Source organism: Cyprinus carpio, chromosome B8 (genome assembly GCF_018340385.1).
Source record: "Cyprinus carpio isolate SPL01 chromosome B8, ASM1834038v1, whole genome shotgun sequence".
Lineage (NCBI taxonomy): Eukaryota > Metazoa > Chordata > Actinopteri > Cypriniformes > Cyprinidae > Cyprinus > Cyprinus carpio.
Genome location: NC_056604.1, coordinates 1,316,603 through 1,336,879, shown reverse-complemented (window position 1 = coordinate 1,336,879; position 20,277 = coordinate 1,316,603). Strand labels below are relative to the sequence as shown.

Genomic DNA, 20,277 nt, shown 5'->3' with positions numbered 1-20,277 from the left:
TTGTAATATCTTGTCAAAATGAAACATGTGGCACGTGTTTGGCTTTAAGTCTTTCATGTACTTCTGTCACTTTCCTTTTGTTTTGTATGCAACTCCTTCCTCTGGTTTTCTGTAATCTGTGGTAAATCATCTGAATGCCATCGGTTTCCAGGTTTTACAGTGATTAAATCAGAGTATGTGAGCGGAGCGGAGCGGAGCGGAGCGTCGTGGTTTTCTCTCGCTCCAAGAGCGCTCCACCACGAGTACAATTCATGCCAACAGCCCGTAATATAACTGCATATTTAGCAAGAATTCATATGTTAAAGATATTTAGCTATAGCTTGATACAGATGGATCTCTCAGATCAGAAGGTTATAATGAAGTTACAGGCTAGTTCTCAAGGAGTTTGTTCCTTTACTGAATATTTTCGGGTTAAATCATGATTTAAGCAGGTACAGCAGACATTCACACCCAATCGCTTTCGCAATAATGCATTCAAACAAATGGAATCTTACACTTCATCTGTATCTGGTTTCCTGAATGAGAAGAAATCTGTAAGAAATGCATCGATCTGTAGATAAAATAACTGACGAAAATGTAAACTGTTATTTTCATCACAAACGAAATTTGCACAGCAGAAAGCAGCAATTATACCTTTTTAACGCTGACAACCATGTTATTAGCTTGGCATGTGGTAGGAAAAAAAGTTTGCACACAATAGCTTACGGCATTTCAAAACTCTCCCTGTTATTTTATTTATTTCTTTTTATGTTAAGATGGCTACGTTATGAACATACCATTTCAAATATAGCTACTGAAATACTTCAGCCGCAAGGTGGAGCGGTGTTTCTGGTATCAGTGCGCGCGGAGCGGAGCGCGGAGGAGAACTTTGTTGCCGCTCCACTCTGCTCACACACTCTGGGTTAAAAGCAGTGGTTCTCGTTTACACTGCCAGTAAAGTGTGACCCAATTCCGATTTTTTTGCTCATATGGACACAGATCGGATCTGTTCTATGAACAGTGTAAAAACGGGGAAAAAAAAAAAACGCATGCATTCGGATTTTTCAAGATTGGTTCAGGGCCTCATTCAATATGTGGAAATAAATCGGATATTACGGTGGACCAGTAGTGCCACAACTCAACGACATTAAAAAACGCAAAGATAGGCTCACAACACAACGACCCCATTTAATAGATGATTCACCCCAAAAATAAAAATAAAGCTGTCAATCATATACTCACCCAATATATGTCGTTGTAAAACCATATGGGCCTGCTTTTCTCATTGGCATACAGAAAATGTTGTAGTAAATTAATGTTACTGTCAGTCCAGTATTTAGATTGACCCCACAGAAGAAATTCATAACGGTTTAGAATGACACGAGGGAGAATAAGCTTCTTTTTTTTTCTTTACCTGTTTGTCAATATGTTATACATTTTACAAAGTATCCCTCAGGTTCAGTGTAGGCAACACTACTTTTTACATTGTTGGGGTGTGTATTTTCGGAAACCATGTCTCATCCAGGTATAGATTTGAGAGTTTAGATCGAACCATATAATGGACTTTTTGGGAGGAGTTACTGAACCTGCATTCCGAATGGTTCGTGTCTGTCCGAGCAAAGGACAGTACCACGAGGAGACGCGGAGCCGCACTAGCTACGGTAGATTTGCCCAAAATGCTCTTACATCACCATAGGCATATGCCCTGGTTGTAATATACCTGATGATTTTTGTATATGTTAGTGATGTTTGCTATGTTGTGACAGAGGAAAGAATTATTTGTTGAAATATTTGTTGGTACATTATTTTAATTTTATAGGATTTTGTGGCCAGATGTAAAGTGCATATAGTCATAGGATATTTTACTCTTCAGTATTTGACAAGTGTTCAGGTCTCTGGAAGTCTCTACTCAATGAGTTCCCCCTCTTCATGGGCCACCTTTCAAGTAGCTCTTTCCACAGAGAAGATCTGGCCTACAAAAACCATTGCGATGGATTCATTTGGTTTATATTTGTACAGACTAGAATATAAAATGTAAATTAAATATTATGTAAATGTAAATATATATAACTCTAAATACGGTTTTTCTTGCTCACCAGTGTAATGTAAACATGTAAATATCCACACATAAATTTTAGAAACTTTGATACAGTGTATATTGGAATAATGTAGAATACAAATACTAATAACTGTGATTGTGTAATGTTTACTATATATAGATATATAATATATATATATATATATATATATATATTATATATATACACTTCTGCCACTTGGAGGACTGATAGGTCAGGCAGATCCCTGGTGACATCACTGTAAACATTCTCCTGAGATGAAAAACAAAGGTATAGTGTAAATTGACCATTAAAAAAAATAAACATTTTCCACCAGTCACTACATGTTGCATACATTATGAATGGAACCATATTCAGTATGATTGTGTTTTTGTCTTATTTTTCTGCTAGTGCTAATCAAAAGGCATGTTATACAGTAGAAAGAAAGAGAAAGATATAGTGAACAAGCCTGAGTACAACCATATTGGACAACCTCATAACCATTAACCACTCGCAGCGAGTTTCCTCTCTTGATAAACAGGACCACAACACATCACACCGGACAATGGATGACATATCTAGGCACACCAATGGGACAATGTAATATATTAAATCAAAGTTTAATAATTATGTCATAAGATAAAGAATGTTGATAAATTCTCGATTACTGTCCAGGTTCTAAGGTTTTTGTGTCCGCGCTGTACAGGAGGAACGCACTGAATCTCAGTGCTGATAGTGTGCTGTCTGCTACAGTGTAGGAGGGAGTCCTTTAAAAACAATCTGTGAAGTAATTAGATTTGATACAATTTATTTGATTTCAGATACATTTGAAATTATTTCTCAGTGCATTTTAAATTGTTACATTGTAAATTAAACTATATTTAAAAAAATTATGAGAATATTTAATAGTTATATAATGTTTAACAAACATGCCATTAGACTGTTATAAGACAGCATTACTATTCACGTGAAAGTGAAAGTGACATGTACAAGCCAAGGGGTATGGTCAGAGCAATAAACTGTCCAAATTGAAAATATTATTGATTTATTTTCTGCTCGATTCATGAATGATACATTAAGATTATCGGGATATCAAAACATTCAATAAAAACACGTTGTTCATTTAAAAATGGATTACACATATTAATCCTTTGAGAATTTCTAGTGGCGTCTCCAGGAAATATTGGTGTTTAACTGTCAACACAGCATTTCCGTTGTGTTGTGGCTTAATGTCGCTTATGTTTGCTTTTTTTTTTATTTTCCTTGTGTTGTGCACTACCAGGCCACCGTAGGATATAAATCAGACATGTGCCAATGCGACTGTCATGTAAACAGACAGATCAGGTGTGCATTCCAGAAAGCAGGGTTAACTTACCGAGAACTAAACCCTGAACTCTCGGTTGATTAACCCCAAACCTTGCTTACTCGAGGTATGTGGTTCCAAAAACGCGTCCGGGAGTAAGTTCATTCAACTCAGAGTATGTTCCTGGTTAAAACTCAAGACATTATCAAACAGAGCGACGAATCGACGAGTCACTATAGAAACCGACGCTAAGAAAAAGCGCGCTAAGCTGTTTCTTTCTTCTTCTTTTATTCATTAGTTGTTTACATGCTTAGTGCATATCACCATCTAATTGATGGCTGTGCAATCCTTTTTATTTTTTTCCATTTAATCTTTAATCCTTGAGAATGTGAATTATATTGTTTGTTTTATGCTAATTATATATTAAGTCATATCAGATATGTATTTTGATTTAAAATTTAGACATTATAGAAAATGCCACTCCATGTGTGAGATAAACGTTAACGTAATAAATAAGATAAATATATATAAGTTAAACATTACCTTGTCATAGTGTTTTATAATTTATACACATAACTCTTAGAATAATAAATAAAAGAAATAATCATATTAGAATAATATATTACCTTATTTATTACTTATATTAGCGCTTCCTTATTAACATATCAAATATATATATATATATATATATATATATATATATCTATATATATATATATATATATATATATATAGGTTAAGTTCAGAGAGTGAGTGGCTATGACTACTCAACATACCCTGAAAGTTACCTCCGTTTTTGGAACCTAAAGTTGAGGTTATCCGCTTACTTACTCTTAAACATACCCGGGTATGTCACATAACCTGCTTTCTGGAATACCCGCCCGATGTGTAACATTATATTAGATCCGTGCATTACAGTATAGGACATCTGTATCATTATCATAATGTTAATCTAACACAATAAAAGAAAAAGAGGAATCACTCGCTGCACTTCATTGAACTGCTTTTGTAGTTTTAATAATCTATTAATTTATAATGAACACACTTAAGTTATTTTTTACATTTGATTGTTTTACGTATATGAATGCTTTAGTTTAGATATATAAAAGGATAAAGGTAATGCATTATTTGTTTCTTTCTAGGCTGTTTGTTCTACTGTTTTTTTTTTTTGTTTTTTTTTGCATCTGTTCTTATTTATAATAGCAAAGATAAAATAAAAAATAGCTGTATTGTGATGATGAATATAGTACTTAATAATAAGAAAAGACGGAGGACTTCACATATCGACTTCAAATGGGTGACTCAGTCATTTTTTGTCCGATACCAACAAATCATAAATCATTTTGAAGGTCTTTTAATGGAGAATTTCATTTCCCCCAATATATACAGGTATATATATTTTTAATTGATCACTGTGACTCAGCACAAGTCACAGTATTCTCACGAGGAAGCACATGTGGAGGCGGTAAATGACAACAAGGCATGCGCGATGTTTCAGATGCTATAGCAAGTGTAAACACATGAATGGGATATTGGTCACAATTGAAAGAACGTGTAAACGGACAGCCAGAAAAATCGGATATAGGCAACAAATCAGAATTGGGCATCAAGACCTGCAGTGTAAACGAGTTCGGGGCCAGAGGGGCGCACGAGTATTGCAGGGCGGGCCATCAGCAGAATAAGATAACTCAGTAAACAGCCAAAGGACGCAACTTAGAATGGGATGTGGACCGGATTGTGAAAGGGAAGAGAAGAGACATAAATTAAGTCGCACAGACCCCGGTTTTTTTTTTTTTTTTTTTATAGGTTTAAAGGGGCGTGACCAAAAAAGTCTGAGAACCACTGGATTAAAGCATGAAGCTAAATACCATGTATGCTTAATTCATCTTTAATAAAAGGGTTTCAAACCTGATCTGCAGGATCTGTCAGACTCAGAAATACAGTTGGAGGATCTGGAGGAGCTACCAGAAAGGCCACAGGCTGCTTTGGGCTGGAGATTATATGTTAGTTGAGTAATAACTCTCAGAAATCTCTGTATTATCATCACACAAAGGCAGAAACGGGTCATGTGGCTTCTGGAGCAATAAACTCAAACCAAAGCCTTTGAAATAACAAACAAGCCCAACAGACTGACTTTCACGTACGTTTACTACATACAGTATTTACACAGCACTGAGCAACACGTGTGTGTGTGTGTGTGTGTGTGTGTGTGTGTGTGTGTGTGTGTGTGTGTGTGTGTGTGTGTGTGTGTGTGTGTGTGTGTGTGTGTGAGTGTGTGAATGCATGATGGGATGATTGGGGTCAGAAGGGTCTTTGTCTCCGAGTGGCCAGATTGAGCAAACGCAGCAGCATTTCTCCAGAAACACCCTTCAGAGCAACGCCGTCTTCAGTCTGATGAGATTCCACGTCTTCAGAGCAATCTGGATCCAGAACACAGCTCTCTGGAAAACAGAGAAAATGCATTAGGCACAAATACTTTTCATAGCGAGATGTTCAGAACTTGAGCGTTAAAGGAGATGTAGTTTGTGTGTAATGTCACATGATGGGATGTTTTGCTCACCAGAGTCGCAGCAGACACCTGGAGCCGCGCATCGGCCCCGGGCCCCGCAGGACACCCCGCCCGTCTCATAAAATTATTATCAAGAGATACCATGAAAATGAATAGCCTATAAGTTCAATAACCTACCATTCTGCCCAGTTTTCACTTGTGATATTATAGCAGTGATAAGAATTAAAACTTGTATTGAGTCTGAAGTATGCAGACGTCTTTTTGGCGGGAGCTGTTTGCCATGGTGAATCATAATATTGGAGCTCCATTGATCATCATGGCTTTTCATAGTCGTGGTGCACGCGCTAAACTCAGAGTCAACCTTCTCAGAGTTGACTGAACTTACACAATTCAGCTGCTCTGAACCCGAAAACTCAGAGTAAGTCAACTCAGAGTTCAAGTTTTATCTCAGAGTTGGTTGAACCTCCTTATTGAAACGGGCCCCTGGTGTCTCGCTCTAAATCTCTGGCCAAAGCAGACCAGTGTGTGAAAATAAGACTTGAATATAGTATCTGAAAATGTGTTCAGAATATAAACATCTAATGCTCTAATCAAAATAAAAACAAAACAAAAACATTTATTTAAAGCATTTGCTAATTCATATTACTTCTTTTACATCATACATTTTATTTGTTTGGGTTCATGTGAAAAATCAACCAACATAGAGCCAAAACTGGAAAAAGGCATTTTATTGTATTAAAAAGCAGAGCATACAAAAAATATATACAGTATATTGTAGTAAAAAAAAAAAATGTTAAAAAGGACTTTTAAAACATGCAATCCAACAAGTACTGAAACTGCAGATAGATTCATGCATTATAAGACAGATGATGATGTTTATTCTTCGCTTAAGCCCGTTTGGGTTTGTTATTCTTCTTGAGTTTCTTCAAGCGCTTCAAGACTCTGAGATCAGCACAGATCCATTTCTTTTTGATGTGTAATCTGTAGAGCAGTAAACACAGTTAATGCAGGAGCACAGGACTGATTTGTGTATGTTTGTGTGTTAAACACTCACACCACTGCATCGATTTCACAGACACCAGATTTATGCTGGATCTCATATTTGGAGACCAAACGGAGATCGTCCCGACGGATGTGCTTTGAAACTCTCAGACAACAACTGGCAATGGCATCCACTGGAACAAAAGCAACATTTGCCATTGAATGAATGTTAAATCTCCTCCTAACAAAAGCACACACTTCATGTAGGATGGAAAGAAGGACAGAGACAGACAAGTCTTCATTTATATAGAGGGCATGCTTGATGTTCCCATAAAGCAGAGCGGTGCGTGTCATGACAATGTCTCTACTGTCCACATTGACTCACCATCTATTCAAGCTGCTTTATAGGTATGTGGGTCTCTGGCAATCAAACACATGACTGACAGGATCATACTGCTGTAGAATGGGTTCCAATTCCAGGGAATGCATGAGCTTTACTTTGTGCTAATCTGTCATTTCTGGTTAAAAATGACTGGCCCTTTAAAAATTTCTTCTATGCTACTAAATCTCTCTTTATGCTTTCTAAAAATGATTGAGTTGAGATTATGCTCAAAAACTGAGGAGCATGAGCTCAAATCAATGAAGCGTACCATCAATCAAAAATCCTCTCGGAGTCAAAATGACTGGAACACATGGAAAACTTGTTTCTGGCATGCAAAAAAAAAAAAAAAAAATTTGTTTCAAAAAATTCTGATTTATTTTCTCATAGTTTTGAGGAAAAACAGTTGTAATTGTGAGTCAAAAGTTGCAATTTCCTTTATTTATTTATTTTTTTATAAACTTTAATATAAATTATTTATTATATAAGTTATGAGATATAAACTCAGCAGGACTGCTGGAATTTTTAATGCACATTTGCAGGATATAAACAGAATTATGAGAAAAAAAGTTTATCTCTTGCAGTTATGACTGAGTTTGCAATATGTTTTTTATTTCTTCTATTTTATTTTATTTATATTCTATTCTGCCATGAATAAAAAGGTAAGAAAAAGGTAACTTTTTAATTCACAGTTCCATTTTTTTTTTCTTTGCTTGCAATTCTGAGTTTGAGAAAAAACAACACCTCAGAATTGAGATAAAAAGTTGCAAGCAGTGCTTAATTTGAGCCGGATCGTGTTCCGGAAAAAGTCAGATTTTAGGATTTTTGCGTTCCGGTAATTGTTTTTAAGGATCCGGCGTTAGATCGTGACAGTGTGAGTGTGTGTGTGTGTGTGTGTGTGTGTGTGTGTGTGTGTGTGTGTGTGTGTGTGAGTGAACGCAGGTTTATGTATTTGGAGGTTATATGTATTGATCCTCAAAAAAAAATTTTGTACCGTGACCAGTCCGCTTTCTTCAGTTCAAACTCGCTCTCATTGACTGGTGCTTACTGTTTATTGTTTTTTAAGTAGCATAACGTTTGAAGACAGTGTAATAACCTACAAGAACACCAAATAAAGTGAAATATTATAATGTATAAACATTATAAACACTATAAACATAGCTATACGTCAGTAGGCTATGGCTCACTCCAAAACAAATCATATAAATGTAACGCTATTCAGAACAGAAAAAGAATGATATATATCCTAATACACAAATCCTAATATATTTGAATTAAACTATTATTTATAATGTAGAGGCTTTGTACTTCACGCGCGTTCGTATGTAGACAGAAATATCCTCTTAACATGAGCAAAAAAAATGTGCTTGGCATACATAGTGGACCAGTTATAGCTCGGACCATTTAAATTGACCAGTGCAAGCTTTTATATTTTTGGTTGACTGTATGTATTTTGATAATGAAAAGAGAGCGATGTCAAGTTTGAGAACAGCTGAAACATAAAATACAACACTTTTGGTCATACAGATGAGAGTAAGACATAATTCGAAAGCACAAAGTGTTTACTTTTATTTTTGCACACTCAAAATAACAACAGAACATTTGTGATTTTGTAAAATAAAGCAAAGTTATTTATTTAAGTCAGGTATTTTTCGCATGTTTTTGTCTATATGACTGAATTTTATTTTTATGAAAAAACAACATATTTTTGGCCCAGGGTTTGAAGCTCTGCTTAGTTATATTAATGCAAAAACTTGGGAACGATGTTCTCTTATAATTGTGGCATCACCGTTTAGTGACGTCATGGAATGTTCCGGGAAAACTTCATTTTAATTGCTAATTAAAATTTTTGCATCCGACAATTATACATTTACAAATTAAGCACTGGTCGCACTCTTTAATCCAAATGTGCACATTGCATTGATGTAATCTGAACTGAATTGATCCGAATAACAATACTTGTGTTTTTAGAGCTATTGAAGAACAGAATCTGTATTGTATGAAGCATTATAAAAATAAATGCGACTGACTTTAGGTAAAAGCAGCAAATGCATAACCCAAAATTGCACTAACCTAAACATTTTAAATAAAAGTCAATATTACATTTTGCAATTTGCATCAACAACATAAAGTGGTAAACATGATCCTCATGTGAGATTTAGCTGATTCTGACCTTCAGTGCTGGTGAGGATGATGATGGTGACGCAGATGAGCAGCAGCACAGACGTTGTTTTGAGCTCCATGGTTGAACAGCATTGAGTGTGAATGAATAGAGAAGAGCTCATTTAAAGCCCGTTCCGCCCTCACCGCCCTGCCTGCCTGGACTCATCAGCAATTACACCAAAAAAAAAAAAAAAAACACTTTCACGAATCGGTTATGAAATCTCTTTTATAGCAGAAATATTCCCCGCAGCGCCTCATCCAGGTGAATGTCAGGTGTGTGTTGATTTGTGCTGTTCTTTACAGTCGGATGCGTGCCACTGGTGTGTGTTCTGTAATTACATTGGATGTTCAAGCTTGTCTGTTTTACGATATTGTTACAGGAGTTTCATCCTCGACCTAACTAGAGATCCCACTCCCACTTACTAGAATATGAAAATCATATGCAGCGCAAAAAATGGCTTTGCCACAGAAGAGTGAGTCTTCTATAGGGATCAATGAACTGATATATTATATATGGTTTAACTGAGTTTCTGAATTTAATTTCTGCCATGAAATAAAAATAAAAAATGAACTTTTTCTCTCACAATTCTGACTTTTTTTGCTTGCAATTCTGAGAAAAAAGTCAGAATTTATATATATATATATATATTATATATATATATATATATATATATATATATAATATAAACAAAGACTCTTGAAAAATGTTAACTATCAATAATTAAAAGAATTATTTGTGAAATTTACATGCAGTTTTTCACACCAGTTTTTATATTATTATATATAATTTAAAAATATTTGAAAATAAAATAAAATATTATATATGTATATATATTCCACCTATTTTAAATTAATATACAAGAACTATAACAATATATAATATAATATGATATAATATAAAAATATTATATTTTAAAAATTTAAAATTATATTTTTTTATTTATCATTACTATTATTAAAATTATTATTATTATTGTAGTAACATTTATAATCAGCACCATTATTATTATTAATATTATTATCATCATTATTATTTTCATTATTGATATTGTTGTGTGCAACGGACCAAAATAATATCTTGTCAAAATGAAACATGTGGCACGTGTTTGGCTTTAATTCTATCATGTGCTTCTGTCACTTTCCTTTTCTTTTGTATGCAACTCCTTTCTCTGTTTTTCTGACATCTGTGGTAAATCATCTGAATGCCTTTGTTTTCCAGGTTTTACAGTGATTAAATCATACCGTGTATGCTTTAATTCATCTTTAATAAAAGGGTTTCAAACCCTGATCTGCAGGAGCTACCAGAAAGGCCACAGGCTGCTTTGGGCTGGAGATAATATGTTAATTGGGTAATAACTCTCAGAAATCTCTGTATTATCATCACACAAAGGCAGAAACGGGTCATGTGGCTTCTGGAGCAATAAACTCAAACCAAAGCCTTTGAAATAACAAACAAGCCCAACAGACTGACTTTCACGTACGTTTACTACATACAGTATTTACACAGCACTGAGCATGTCGTGTGCGTGAGTGTGTGTGTGTGTGTGTGTGTGTGTGTGTGTGTGTGTGTGTGTGTGTGTGTGTGTGTGTGTGTGAGTGAGTGTGTGTGTGAATGATGGGATCAGAAGGGTCTTTGTCTGTCGAGTGGCCAGATTGAGCAAACGCAGCAGCATTTCTCCAGAAACACCCTTCAGAGCCACGCCGTCTTCAGTCTGATGAGATTCCCACGTCTTCAGAGCAATCTGGATCCACGAAGCGGGGGACAGCTCTCTGCGAAAACAGAGAAAAATGCACGATAGGCTCACAGAGAACATACCTTTCATAGCGAGATGTTGTTCAGAACACAGTTGGTCGAAAGAAGCCGTTTACTTGAATCCTGAATGAATCGAACGATTGAATGAATGAATGAATGACTCATAAAGACCCGCCACCTGCTGGCAGATTTAGTTTCTTATTTAGAGTATCATTAAAAAAAAAAAAAAACAAAAAAAAAAAAAAAAAAATATATATATATATATATATATATATATAATATATATATATATATATATCTATATATATATATATATTATTAATAATAATATTAATAAAAAACATTAAAAGGATAGTTCACCTAAAAAAAATGAATGGCTTACTTTATTTTATTTTGAAGACTGTTGGTAACAAACAAATTATCTTTTAACAATGCCTTTCACTGCCTGAACAAAAATACTGAGATGTTTCTAAAATCATCTACGTTCCATAGTTTATGTTTGGCAATTGTAGCCTAAATCTTTATGTCTAATAAATTTTATGCTTAATCAAAAAACAAAACAAATAAATCCAAAAATACAAATTTCTACTTTATACTTTACACATTTCTCAGTTAACACAAAACTAGCTTAAAATAATATTTTTTGGGGTATTTTCACAGTCAAATTTATTATGCAATTAATTGCGATAATTAATTAATAGAAATATCATGTAATTAATTAGATTAAAAAATTGAATCGACTGACAGCTCAAATATATATATATATAGAATTAGTTTTTAATTTGTGTTTTTTATTATTTAATTTTTTTACATGTAATATAGTTTTTATAAATTTTATTTAAAATTTAATTATTTTAATGCATCATGTTAAACTAAATATATATTAGAAATGTTCCCTGTGCAACTAGAATAAATAAAATTTAAAAAAAAAAAATCATTTATATTATTTATTCTATTTCAGTTTATTTATTTTTTTAAGTAATAAAGTTACTTTAGTACCTACATAGTAAATACAACAGTGAAACATGACACTACAACAGACAGTGTAATGCATGAAATATTGATAAATATTTTGCTGCTAATAGTGCATGCTATAGTTTTGAATATGTGAATATTTCAACTCATTTAAATAAAACATTTCACTGCAAAAAGTCTGAATGTTAAGCAGATGGACTTGAAATGAAAGGCATTCTGAATTCTGTCGAACTACTTAAAAAGCTGCAGTTAATGTCCACAGTATCACTGATGAAGCTGATGATGAAGATGCTGGTCTGTACCTGTCTGACGGGCTCTGGCTGGGATCTCTTGCCTCCTCGAGGGCAGTTCTGGATGTAGCAGGCGGATGAGAGCGCAGAGAGCGCCAGCAGACAGAGAACACACGCGGGCAGCAGAGAGTCGGACATCTCGACACACACTGATGCTCTGCTGCTCTCAGACGCTTATATAGAGCTGCAGCATCAGCACCAGAAGAGCTCCTCCTCATCCACCGCTGCTCCAGTCTCATTACTATAATAAGTTTTAGACATCTTCCATTTTCTCTTTTTAATGATTTTTTTGTTTAATATTTTCTATACGTGTCCCTGCAGGCACAGAAGCAGTCTTAAGTCTCTGGGGTAATATTTGTAGCAATAGACAACCAATACATTGTATGGTCACCAATTATACATTTCTCTTTTATGCCAAAAATCATTAGGGGCTTTATTAAGTAAAGATTATGTTCCATGAAGATATTTTGTAAGTTCCTACCGTAAAATATATCAAAACTTAATTTTTGATTAGTAATATGCATTGCTAAGAATCTTCATTTGAACAACTTTAAAGATGATTTTCTCAATATTTAGATTTTTTTTGCACCCTCAAGATTCCAGATTTTCATTGTCCTCCTAACAAAAAACAACACAAAAATAGAAAATAATATATACACACACATATTACCACCGTTTTGATGTCCAGGGTCACAATATATTTTTTTTTTTCTTCAGTTTTACTTTCAACTTAAACTAAATGACAATGAGAAATGTTGCATTGACAGCTAGCTTAAACAAAAGTTTTTCACTTAACAGTTATTTTATTTCAGGTAATGAAAACAATTTTAAATGGTTTAATGTTTTACATAATTTTTTTTTATTTATTATTTTGCATTTTTATCTTCATTTTAGTTAAAGTTATATTTATTTTGGTGTCTGATTTTGACATTTTAAATAATTTTTATTTGTTTTATTTTATTTGTTGTTATTATTGATATATGTCTGTCTATAGTTTTTAAATTATTTCAGTACTAGTAGCACAAGTTACACTAAATTAAAATACAAATATTGCCTTGGAATCTAGCAGAAATAAAAAATCACTTAAGTTTTTATTCATTTTATTTGATTTCATTATTTATAGTAATGAATTTTTATATTTTGATATATATATATATATATATATATATATATATATATCATTTTTAGTATCTACTTCTTTCAATATGTCTGTATAGTTTAGGTTAATTTAGGCATGTAAAGCTTAAACTAAATGAAAATGAGAAGTGTGTTTTCTTTAATATAACATTTTATATAATATTATTTTGTTTGATTTCAGTTCATGTTTATTTTATTTTTATGTAAGAAGTCGTTTAATGGTTTTCATTTCAGTTTCAGTTACTGTAATAACCCTGTTCAGAACATCATGTTTCTGCTTGAGAAATTATGAAGAGGGACGTTTAATAAAATTCAGCTGAACAGCATCATCATCTGACGAACTGATCCTGACAGAATAAATCACACCTTCACCTCAAAGAACATGTTTCAGCAACATCAACCCTCTGATGCATGAATTATTAAATCACAAAGTAAGTCTTAAATGTGTATTATTACCTCAGAACTAGAATACAATAATTACTCTCAGTCTTTATGTTCCAAAATGAGTTACATATCCATCCTATAAACAGAAGACAGTCCTTTTTTTATTTAAATATAGACAAACACAGTGACATATGGGTAAAGGTCAAAGGTCGTGGTGTGAACAGCTATGAAGAAGTCATATTTAAATATATACATTGATTGTAAAAATAAAATGTTAAATAAAAACACATTTATTAAGTGTAATAAATGTAAAAAAAAAATAATTGTATATAGTTTTTTTTATATAAATAAAATTTAAATGTAAAATACACATTTATTTTATATAAATTAAAATTTTACATTTTATATCAATACATTATAAATTATATTATTATTATTATTATAAGCTTTTATTTTTATATTTTCTGATTTATTTTTACATTTTTGTGAAAAGTTTAGTAATTTTGTTGTGTGTGTGTGTGTTTTATTTTTTTCATTAGTTTTCACTTAAAAAAAAAAAACCTCTACATTTTATTAATTTTTATTTCAATTAATTCTCGTTATTTTAGTACATCAAGCTAACCTATATGAAAATCAAATAAAATATATTATTTTTTTTTACTTTATTTTTTTAATAAGTTTTTTTTTTTCACTTAATTTTCTTTTCATGGTTTAAGTTTCTATATATTTAATTTTATAATTAATTTTATAGTTTTTTAATAAGTTTGTGTTAGTTAGTTTGTGTTTTAAAATTTAATTTAATAAAAACTATATTTAAAATATATTTTTATAAATTTTTTATATATTATAAATTGAATTAAAACAAATTCTACACATATAAATAAAACTAATCTAAATGGTAAGTGATTGATGGCGCGTCTGTCTCAGGACTGAAGGGGTTAATGTGTAAAGTGAGCAAGTGGAAGGTCAAAGCTGTGAAATAACAGATATGAGATTCATCTGAACGCAGGACTAAACAGCAGAAATGCCTGCTCAGTATTCAGAGCTCACAAACACTAATATAATCCAGCATTTCCATATTGTTTATGCGCATGCAGGCCAACAAAAGAACAGTTTCGTCCAATAACAGCTGGAGAAGTCAGACGTGCCTTGAGGAACATCACGCCTGTGAATCTGAGAATATGAGTGATAATAAACTCATCAGCGTCCCGACGCAAACGAGGCCTAATCAGACAGCACAGAGTTCACTCACCTTATTTAGAAGCAGTGCATTAATAATGGTCATAATGAAATGCTGCACATTCAGTAAATGGAAATGTTGTTGAGCTGCTTTCAAAGTTCGTCATTCCCTGAGAACACCGTGCGTCTAGATTAAGTACAATTTCACTTTAGGCCTTTCTTATATTTGCATCAACATATTTTTTTGACCCCTCAGAATACATTAGATTGTAGAAGACAGTGGGCTGGCATTAAACTTTATTATTTAGTCTATTATGGTCTGGTTTCCATGACGACAGCATCCTCTTCTGACTCGACTCGGGACTGGTTTTCTGCTGGATATTTATGTTGAGCATCTGTACGTTAATGACTTAATGTGATCAAATGAGCCTGATGAGGTTGCAGTATGTGTGTGTGTGTGTGTGTGTGTGTCCTTCAGGAGTGTGTGTGGAAAACTTGGGTTTAGCGTTACAGTAGGGTCAGAGCTATTCAAACACACACAAAGAGAGTTCAGCCTTGTGCCGCTTCATCAGTCTCCTGCCATTCATTTCCACCGAACACTACGAGCTCAAGGATCCTTCATTCACTTCTCCAGACAACGGCATATACATTCAACAGCTTCCTATGGAAAATGATTTGAGATATATAATTTTAACAATTATTTAAAAAAAAAGAAATTAATACATTTATTTATTAATCAAGAATACATGTAATTGATCAAAAGTGAGCATTTTTTATGCTCACCCTGAATGCATTTCTTTGATTAATGATAAAGTAAAACAATGAAATGTTTTTACTATTTAAAACAACTGTTTTCTATGTGAATATCTGTTAAACTGTAATTTATTTCTGTGATGCGCAGCTGTATTTTCAGCATCATTACTTGCAGTCTTCAGTGTCACATGATCTTCAGAAATCATTCTAATATGATGATTTGCTGCTCAAGAAACATTTCTGATTATTATCAGTGTTGAAAACAGTTCAACTGCCTTTTAAAAAGTGTGTTTTTATCAAGGACGCTTTAAATTGTTCAAAAGTGTCAGTAAAGACATTTATAATGTGCCAAAAGGTTTTTATTTCAAATAAATGCTGTTCTTTTGAACTTTCTATTCATCTGTGAATCATGAAAAATAAAATGTATCAGTTTCCACAAAAATATGAACTGTGTCCAACATTGATAATAATCAGAAATTTTTCTTGAGCAGCAAATCAGCATATTAGAATGATTTCTGAAGATCATGTGACACTGAAGACTGGAGTAATGATGCTGAAAATACAGCTGCGGCATCACAGAAATAAATTACACTTTAACAGATATTCACATAGAAAACAGCTGTTTAAATTCTAAAAATATTTCACATTTTTACTTTATTTTTGATCAAATAAATGCAGCCTTGATGAGCAAGAGAAACCTCTTTTTTAAAACCCTTAAAACAGGGATCTCCAACCCTGCTCCTGGAGACTTCAGTTCCAACCCTGCTCCAACACACCTGTCTGTAATTATCAAGTAGCCCTGATTGATTATGCAAGTTCCATGTGTGTTGATTGGGGTTGGAGCTGCAATCTATAGGACGGTATCTAAAAAAAAAAAAAAATGAACACCACCTCAAAAAAAACATCTATACAACAGTAGTATATAAAAAACAAAATATGTAAAAAAAAAAAAAAATTGAGTTTTGAAGTTGCACATAAAACAAATATAGAAAACATTTTTGTAGAAAATACCTATTTCAGTGTGTATGCTTCAAAAATTCATGTGCACGAAATTGTACTGCAATTTGTTTGTGAAAATTGTTTCTTTCAGTCTTAATGCTAGTTCCTAGTGAAAATTAATCTTCAGTCTCTAAGAGGCCTGCAGTCGTTTTGGAGGCATTTAATCTTCAGTCTCTGAGGATCAGACGTGTGTTTCTGCCTCAAACACGCTCCACACATGACGCCACGCTCCAGGAGTAAACCTTCAGAGAACAAGAGCAGAACCGACCTGAAAGAACAAGAAGAACAAGATAATTACACAAACTCATCATTCTGTTCGAATGCATAGAGATAAAGATCAGACACTATTGTACTATAAATCATACTGAAACATTCTGAACTCAAAAAGAACATTCACTGAAACAAGACAGCAAAACCATTTACCATTAAAACAAAAATCAAACAAATATCTGTCAACGAGGTCAGAAAAAAATCACCCTCATTCAAAGAGAAATCAGGTTTTCATTCCCCACTCACAGATAGTTCTTGTTTTAGGCATTAAGCATAAACTAAATAAGACTTCACACATTCATTTTGCTTCTCAAGTGTTTTGAGTTATAGATGTTTAGATATTTGAACTAGAAAACAAGACAAAAATACTGAGGAAGAAAATCATTTTTTGCAGTGCATGCAACATTTAAAGCCACGACTTTATGAATAGACCAATTTAAGAAAACACTTTAAAAACTTTAATCTTAATTATTCAGCAATCATTATTACAGAGAAGTTAAGAACTAGAATTTCAGTAATCAAGTGGAACTATTTGCAAATGCTTTTATTTTATAATATTCACTTTTAATCATATGCCAAATATCCTGAAAATGGTCTCCCGCATGTCAGTAAGTCATGAAATTAGGCTTACACAAAAAATGCTGTAAATTACATAACTATAGTTATGTATAATTTTTTTTGTATAGGCCTAATTTCATGACAAAGTAACTATGATGTCGCCAGTGTTGGAGAGTAGCATTAAATCATTTAATTACAAATTAAACGTAATTGTAATCAATTACAGTTACTGAGAAAAAAATGAGTAATTAAATTAGTTATGAAAATGTTAACAATTACGAAGGGGGTGACTTATGATTTGATTTGGAGGATGACTTTACAAATACAAAACAGCACAGCACACTTCACATAATATATTACTATAATATAAAACAAAAAATATATATATATATGGCTAATAAAAGAAATTAATATTTTGTGTTACTAAGTTAAAATATGCTGAATTGATGTTGCCTTGACAAATATATTAGCTAAAACAGGCGAACTGACAAAACAAAAGTAGTTACTTAGTACAATTATTAACACAATAGTTGCAAGAACGTAAAAATCTGAAAGCATCAAATTGCCTCGGATTTTTACGTTTTCAACCATTTTTTTTTTTTTTACAGTGAAGCAATGAAAGCTTTTTTTTGCCACTTTATAATAAATAAAATAAGGCAATTGCAACTTTTTTACTCATAATTCTCTTTTTTTTCTCAGAAATGCAAGAAAAAGATACAAACTATGGGATGTAAACCAAAAACTGCAACAACAAAAAGTCTGAATTGTGAGCTAAAAAGTAGCATTATCTATTTATTATTCTGTGGCAGCTTCCGTACAAACCTGAAGGAAAGATGTTGAAGGACCAATGAATAACAATATCAAAACACATAAGATTGTCGCAGGCGTGTTTTCTTGGTAGAGAACATTACAAGGTCAGCTCAGACACACACAAGACACAATGCAGTCAGAGATGAACCCTCTTATTACTCACCATCAGGTTATTTAAAGGAATCTCAGAGAGAGGTTGTAAAGGGAAAATGTCACGTATCTTTCTTTCTTCCATGAAACATTCTGTGCTCTTTTTTTCATGCAAATAACAATTTAAATTTAGTTCTGAAGGACTGAAGGATTTGTTTCAGATTTGTTAAAAATAAAACAAAATGTTAAATGTAATAAAACGGCTAATTGCCAAGGCAAAATGCTTTTTTAAAGTAATGTCATAAAACTATTGACTTAACCAAGTAGTATTACTGACAGTGATGAGTAAACTTGGCTGAATTAAGACACAAAAAGAGGAGGAACAGACAAACCGGGTTTGCGAATCATTTGATTCAGATCCGGAATTCGGTGCTGGTATAGTGAATCATTTGATTCAGATTGGGACTTCGGTGAGGGTTCGTGAATCATTTGTTTCAGATCGGAACTTCGGTGTGGGTTCGATAATCATTTGATTCAGATCGGGACTTCAGTGCGAGTATAGTGAATCATTTGTTTCAGATCAAGGGAATCGGAGGTGTTCGTGAATCATTTGTTTCAGATCAGTACTTCGGTGAGGGTTCGTGAATCAGTTGATTCAGATCGGAACTTCAGTGCGAGTATAGTGAATCATTTGTTTCAGATCAGGACTTCGGTGAGGGTTCGTGAATCATTTGTTTCAGATCAGGACTTCGGTGAGGGTTCGATAATCATTTGATTCAGATCGGGACTTCAGTGCGAGTATAGTGAATCATTTGTTTCAGATCAGGACTTCGGTGAGGGTTCGTGAATCAGTTGATTCAGATCGGGACTTCAGTGCGAGTTCGTGGATCTTTTGATTCAGATCGGAACTTCAGAGCGTATATCGAGAATCATTTGATTCAGATCGGGACTTCAGAGCGAGTTCGTGGATCTTTTGATTCAGATCGGAACTTCAGTGCGGGTATAGTGAATCATTTGTTTCAGATCAGGACCTCAGTGCGAGTTCGTGGATCTTTTGATTCAGATCGGAACTTCAGAGCGAGTTCGTGGATCTTTTGAATCAGATCGGAACTTCATTGCGGGTACGTGGAATCATTTGATTCAGATCGGAACTTCAGGATTCGGAATGCAGGTACTTCATGGATCATTTGATTCAGATCGGGACTTCAGTGCGAGTTCGTGGATCTTTTGATTCAGATCAGGACTTCGGTGAGGGTTCGTGAATCATTTGATTCAGATCGGGACTTCAGTGCGAGTTCGTGGATCTTTTGATTCAGATCGGAACTTCGGAGTGTCTATTGAGAATCTTTTGATTCAGATCGGAACTTCATTGCGGGTATAGTGAATCATTTGTTTCAGATCGGGACTTCAGTGCGAGTTCGTGGATCTTTTGATTCAGTTCGGAACTTCATTGCGATATAGTGTGAATCATTTGTTTCAGATCGGGACTTCAGTGCGAGTTCGTGGATCTTTTGATTCAGTTCGGAACTTCATTGCGCGTATAGTGAATCATTTGATTCAGATCGGGACTTCAGTGCGAGTTCGTGGATCTTTTGATTCAGATCGGAACTTCAGTGCGGGTATAGTGAATCATTTGTTTCAGATCAGGACTTCAGTGCGAGTTCTCGTGGATCTTTGATTCAGATCGGAACTCGTTGAGCGTATATCT

General features: G+C 33.6%; 2 protein-coding genes across 2 annotated transcripts; both read right to left on the bottom strand.

The window, feature by feature from the left end:
* Window positions 1-5,640: 5,640 nt before the first annotated feature.
* Window positions 5,641-12,616, bottom strand: LOC109107405. The gene is made up of 7 exons (XM_042730387.1): window positions 12,291-12,616; window positions 12,116-12,123; window positions 11,035-11,141; window positions 6,903-7,023; window positions 6,742-6,829; window positions 5,900-5,963; window positions 5,641-5,780 (listed from the first exon to the last, which is right to left on the bottom strand). Exons 1-7 carry the CDS (start codon window positions 12,525-12,527, stop codon window positions 5,641-5,643), a joined length of 765 nt encoding a protein of 254 aa, XP_042586321.1. The 5' UTR covers window positions 12,528-12,616.
* LOC122138202 (C-C motif chemokine 28-like) lies at window positions 6,562-9,515 on the bottom strand. Its single transcript, XM_042729200.1, has 3 exons — window positions 9,382-9,515; window positions 6,903-7,023; window positions 6,562-6,829 (listed from the first exon to the last, which is right to left on the bottom strand). Exons 1-3 carry the CDS (start codon window positions 9,491-9,493, stop codon window positions 6,736-6,738), a joined length of 327 nt encoding a protein of 108 aa, XP_042585134.1. The 5' UTR covers window positions 9,494-9,515; the 3' UTR covers window positions 6,562-6,735.
* Window positions 12,617-20,277: the final 7,661 nt, after the last annotated feature.

Coding starts and splice junctions, on each gene's coding strand:
- LOC122138202 (XM_042729200.1), bottom strand. CDS start 9,493: ATGAGCTCTTCTCTATTCATTCACACTCAATGCTGTTCAACCATGGAG. Junction 7,024..9,381: donor CATCCTCACCAGCACTGAAG/GTCAGAATCAGC, acceptor CTTTTGTTCCAG/TGGATGCCATTGCCAGTTGT. Junction 6,830..6,902: donor TGTGAAATCGATGCAGTGGT/GTGAGTGTTTAA, acceptor ACTGCTCTACAG/ATTACACATCAAAAAGAAAT.
- LOC109107405 (XM_042730387.1), bottom strand. CDS start 12,527: ATGTCCGACTCTCTGCTGCCCGCGTGTGTTCTCTGTCTGCTGGCGCTC. Junction 6,830..6,902: donor TGTGAAATCGATGCAGTGGT/GTGAGTGTTTAA, acceptor ACTGCTCTACAG/ATTACACATCAAAAAGAAAT. Junction 5,781..5,899: donor AGGTGTCTGCTGCGACTCTG/GTGAGCAAAACA, acceptor TCTGTTTTCCAG/AGAGCTGTGTTCTGGATCCA.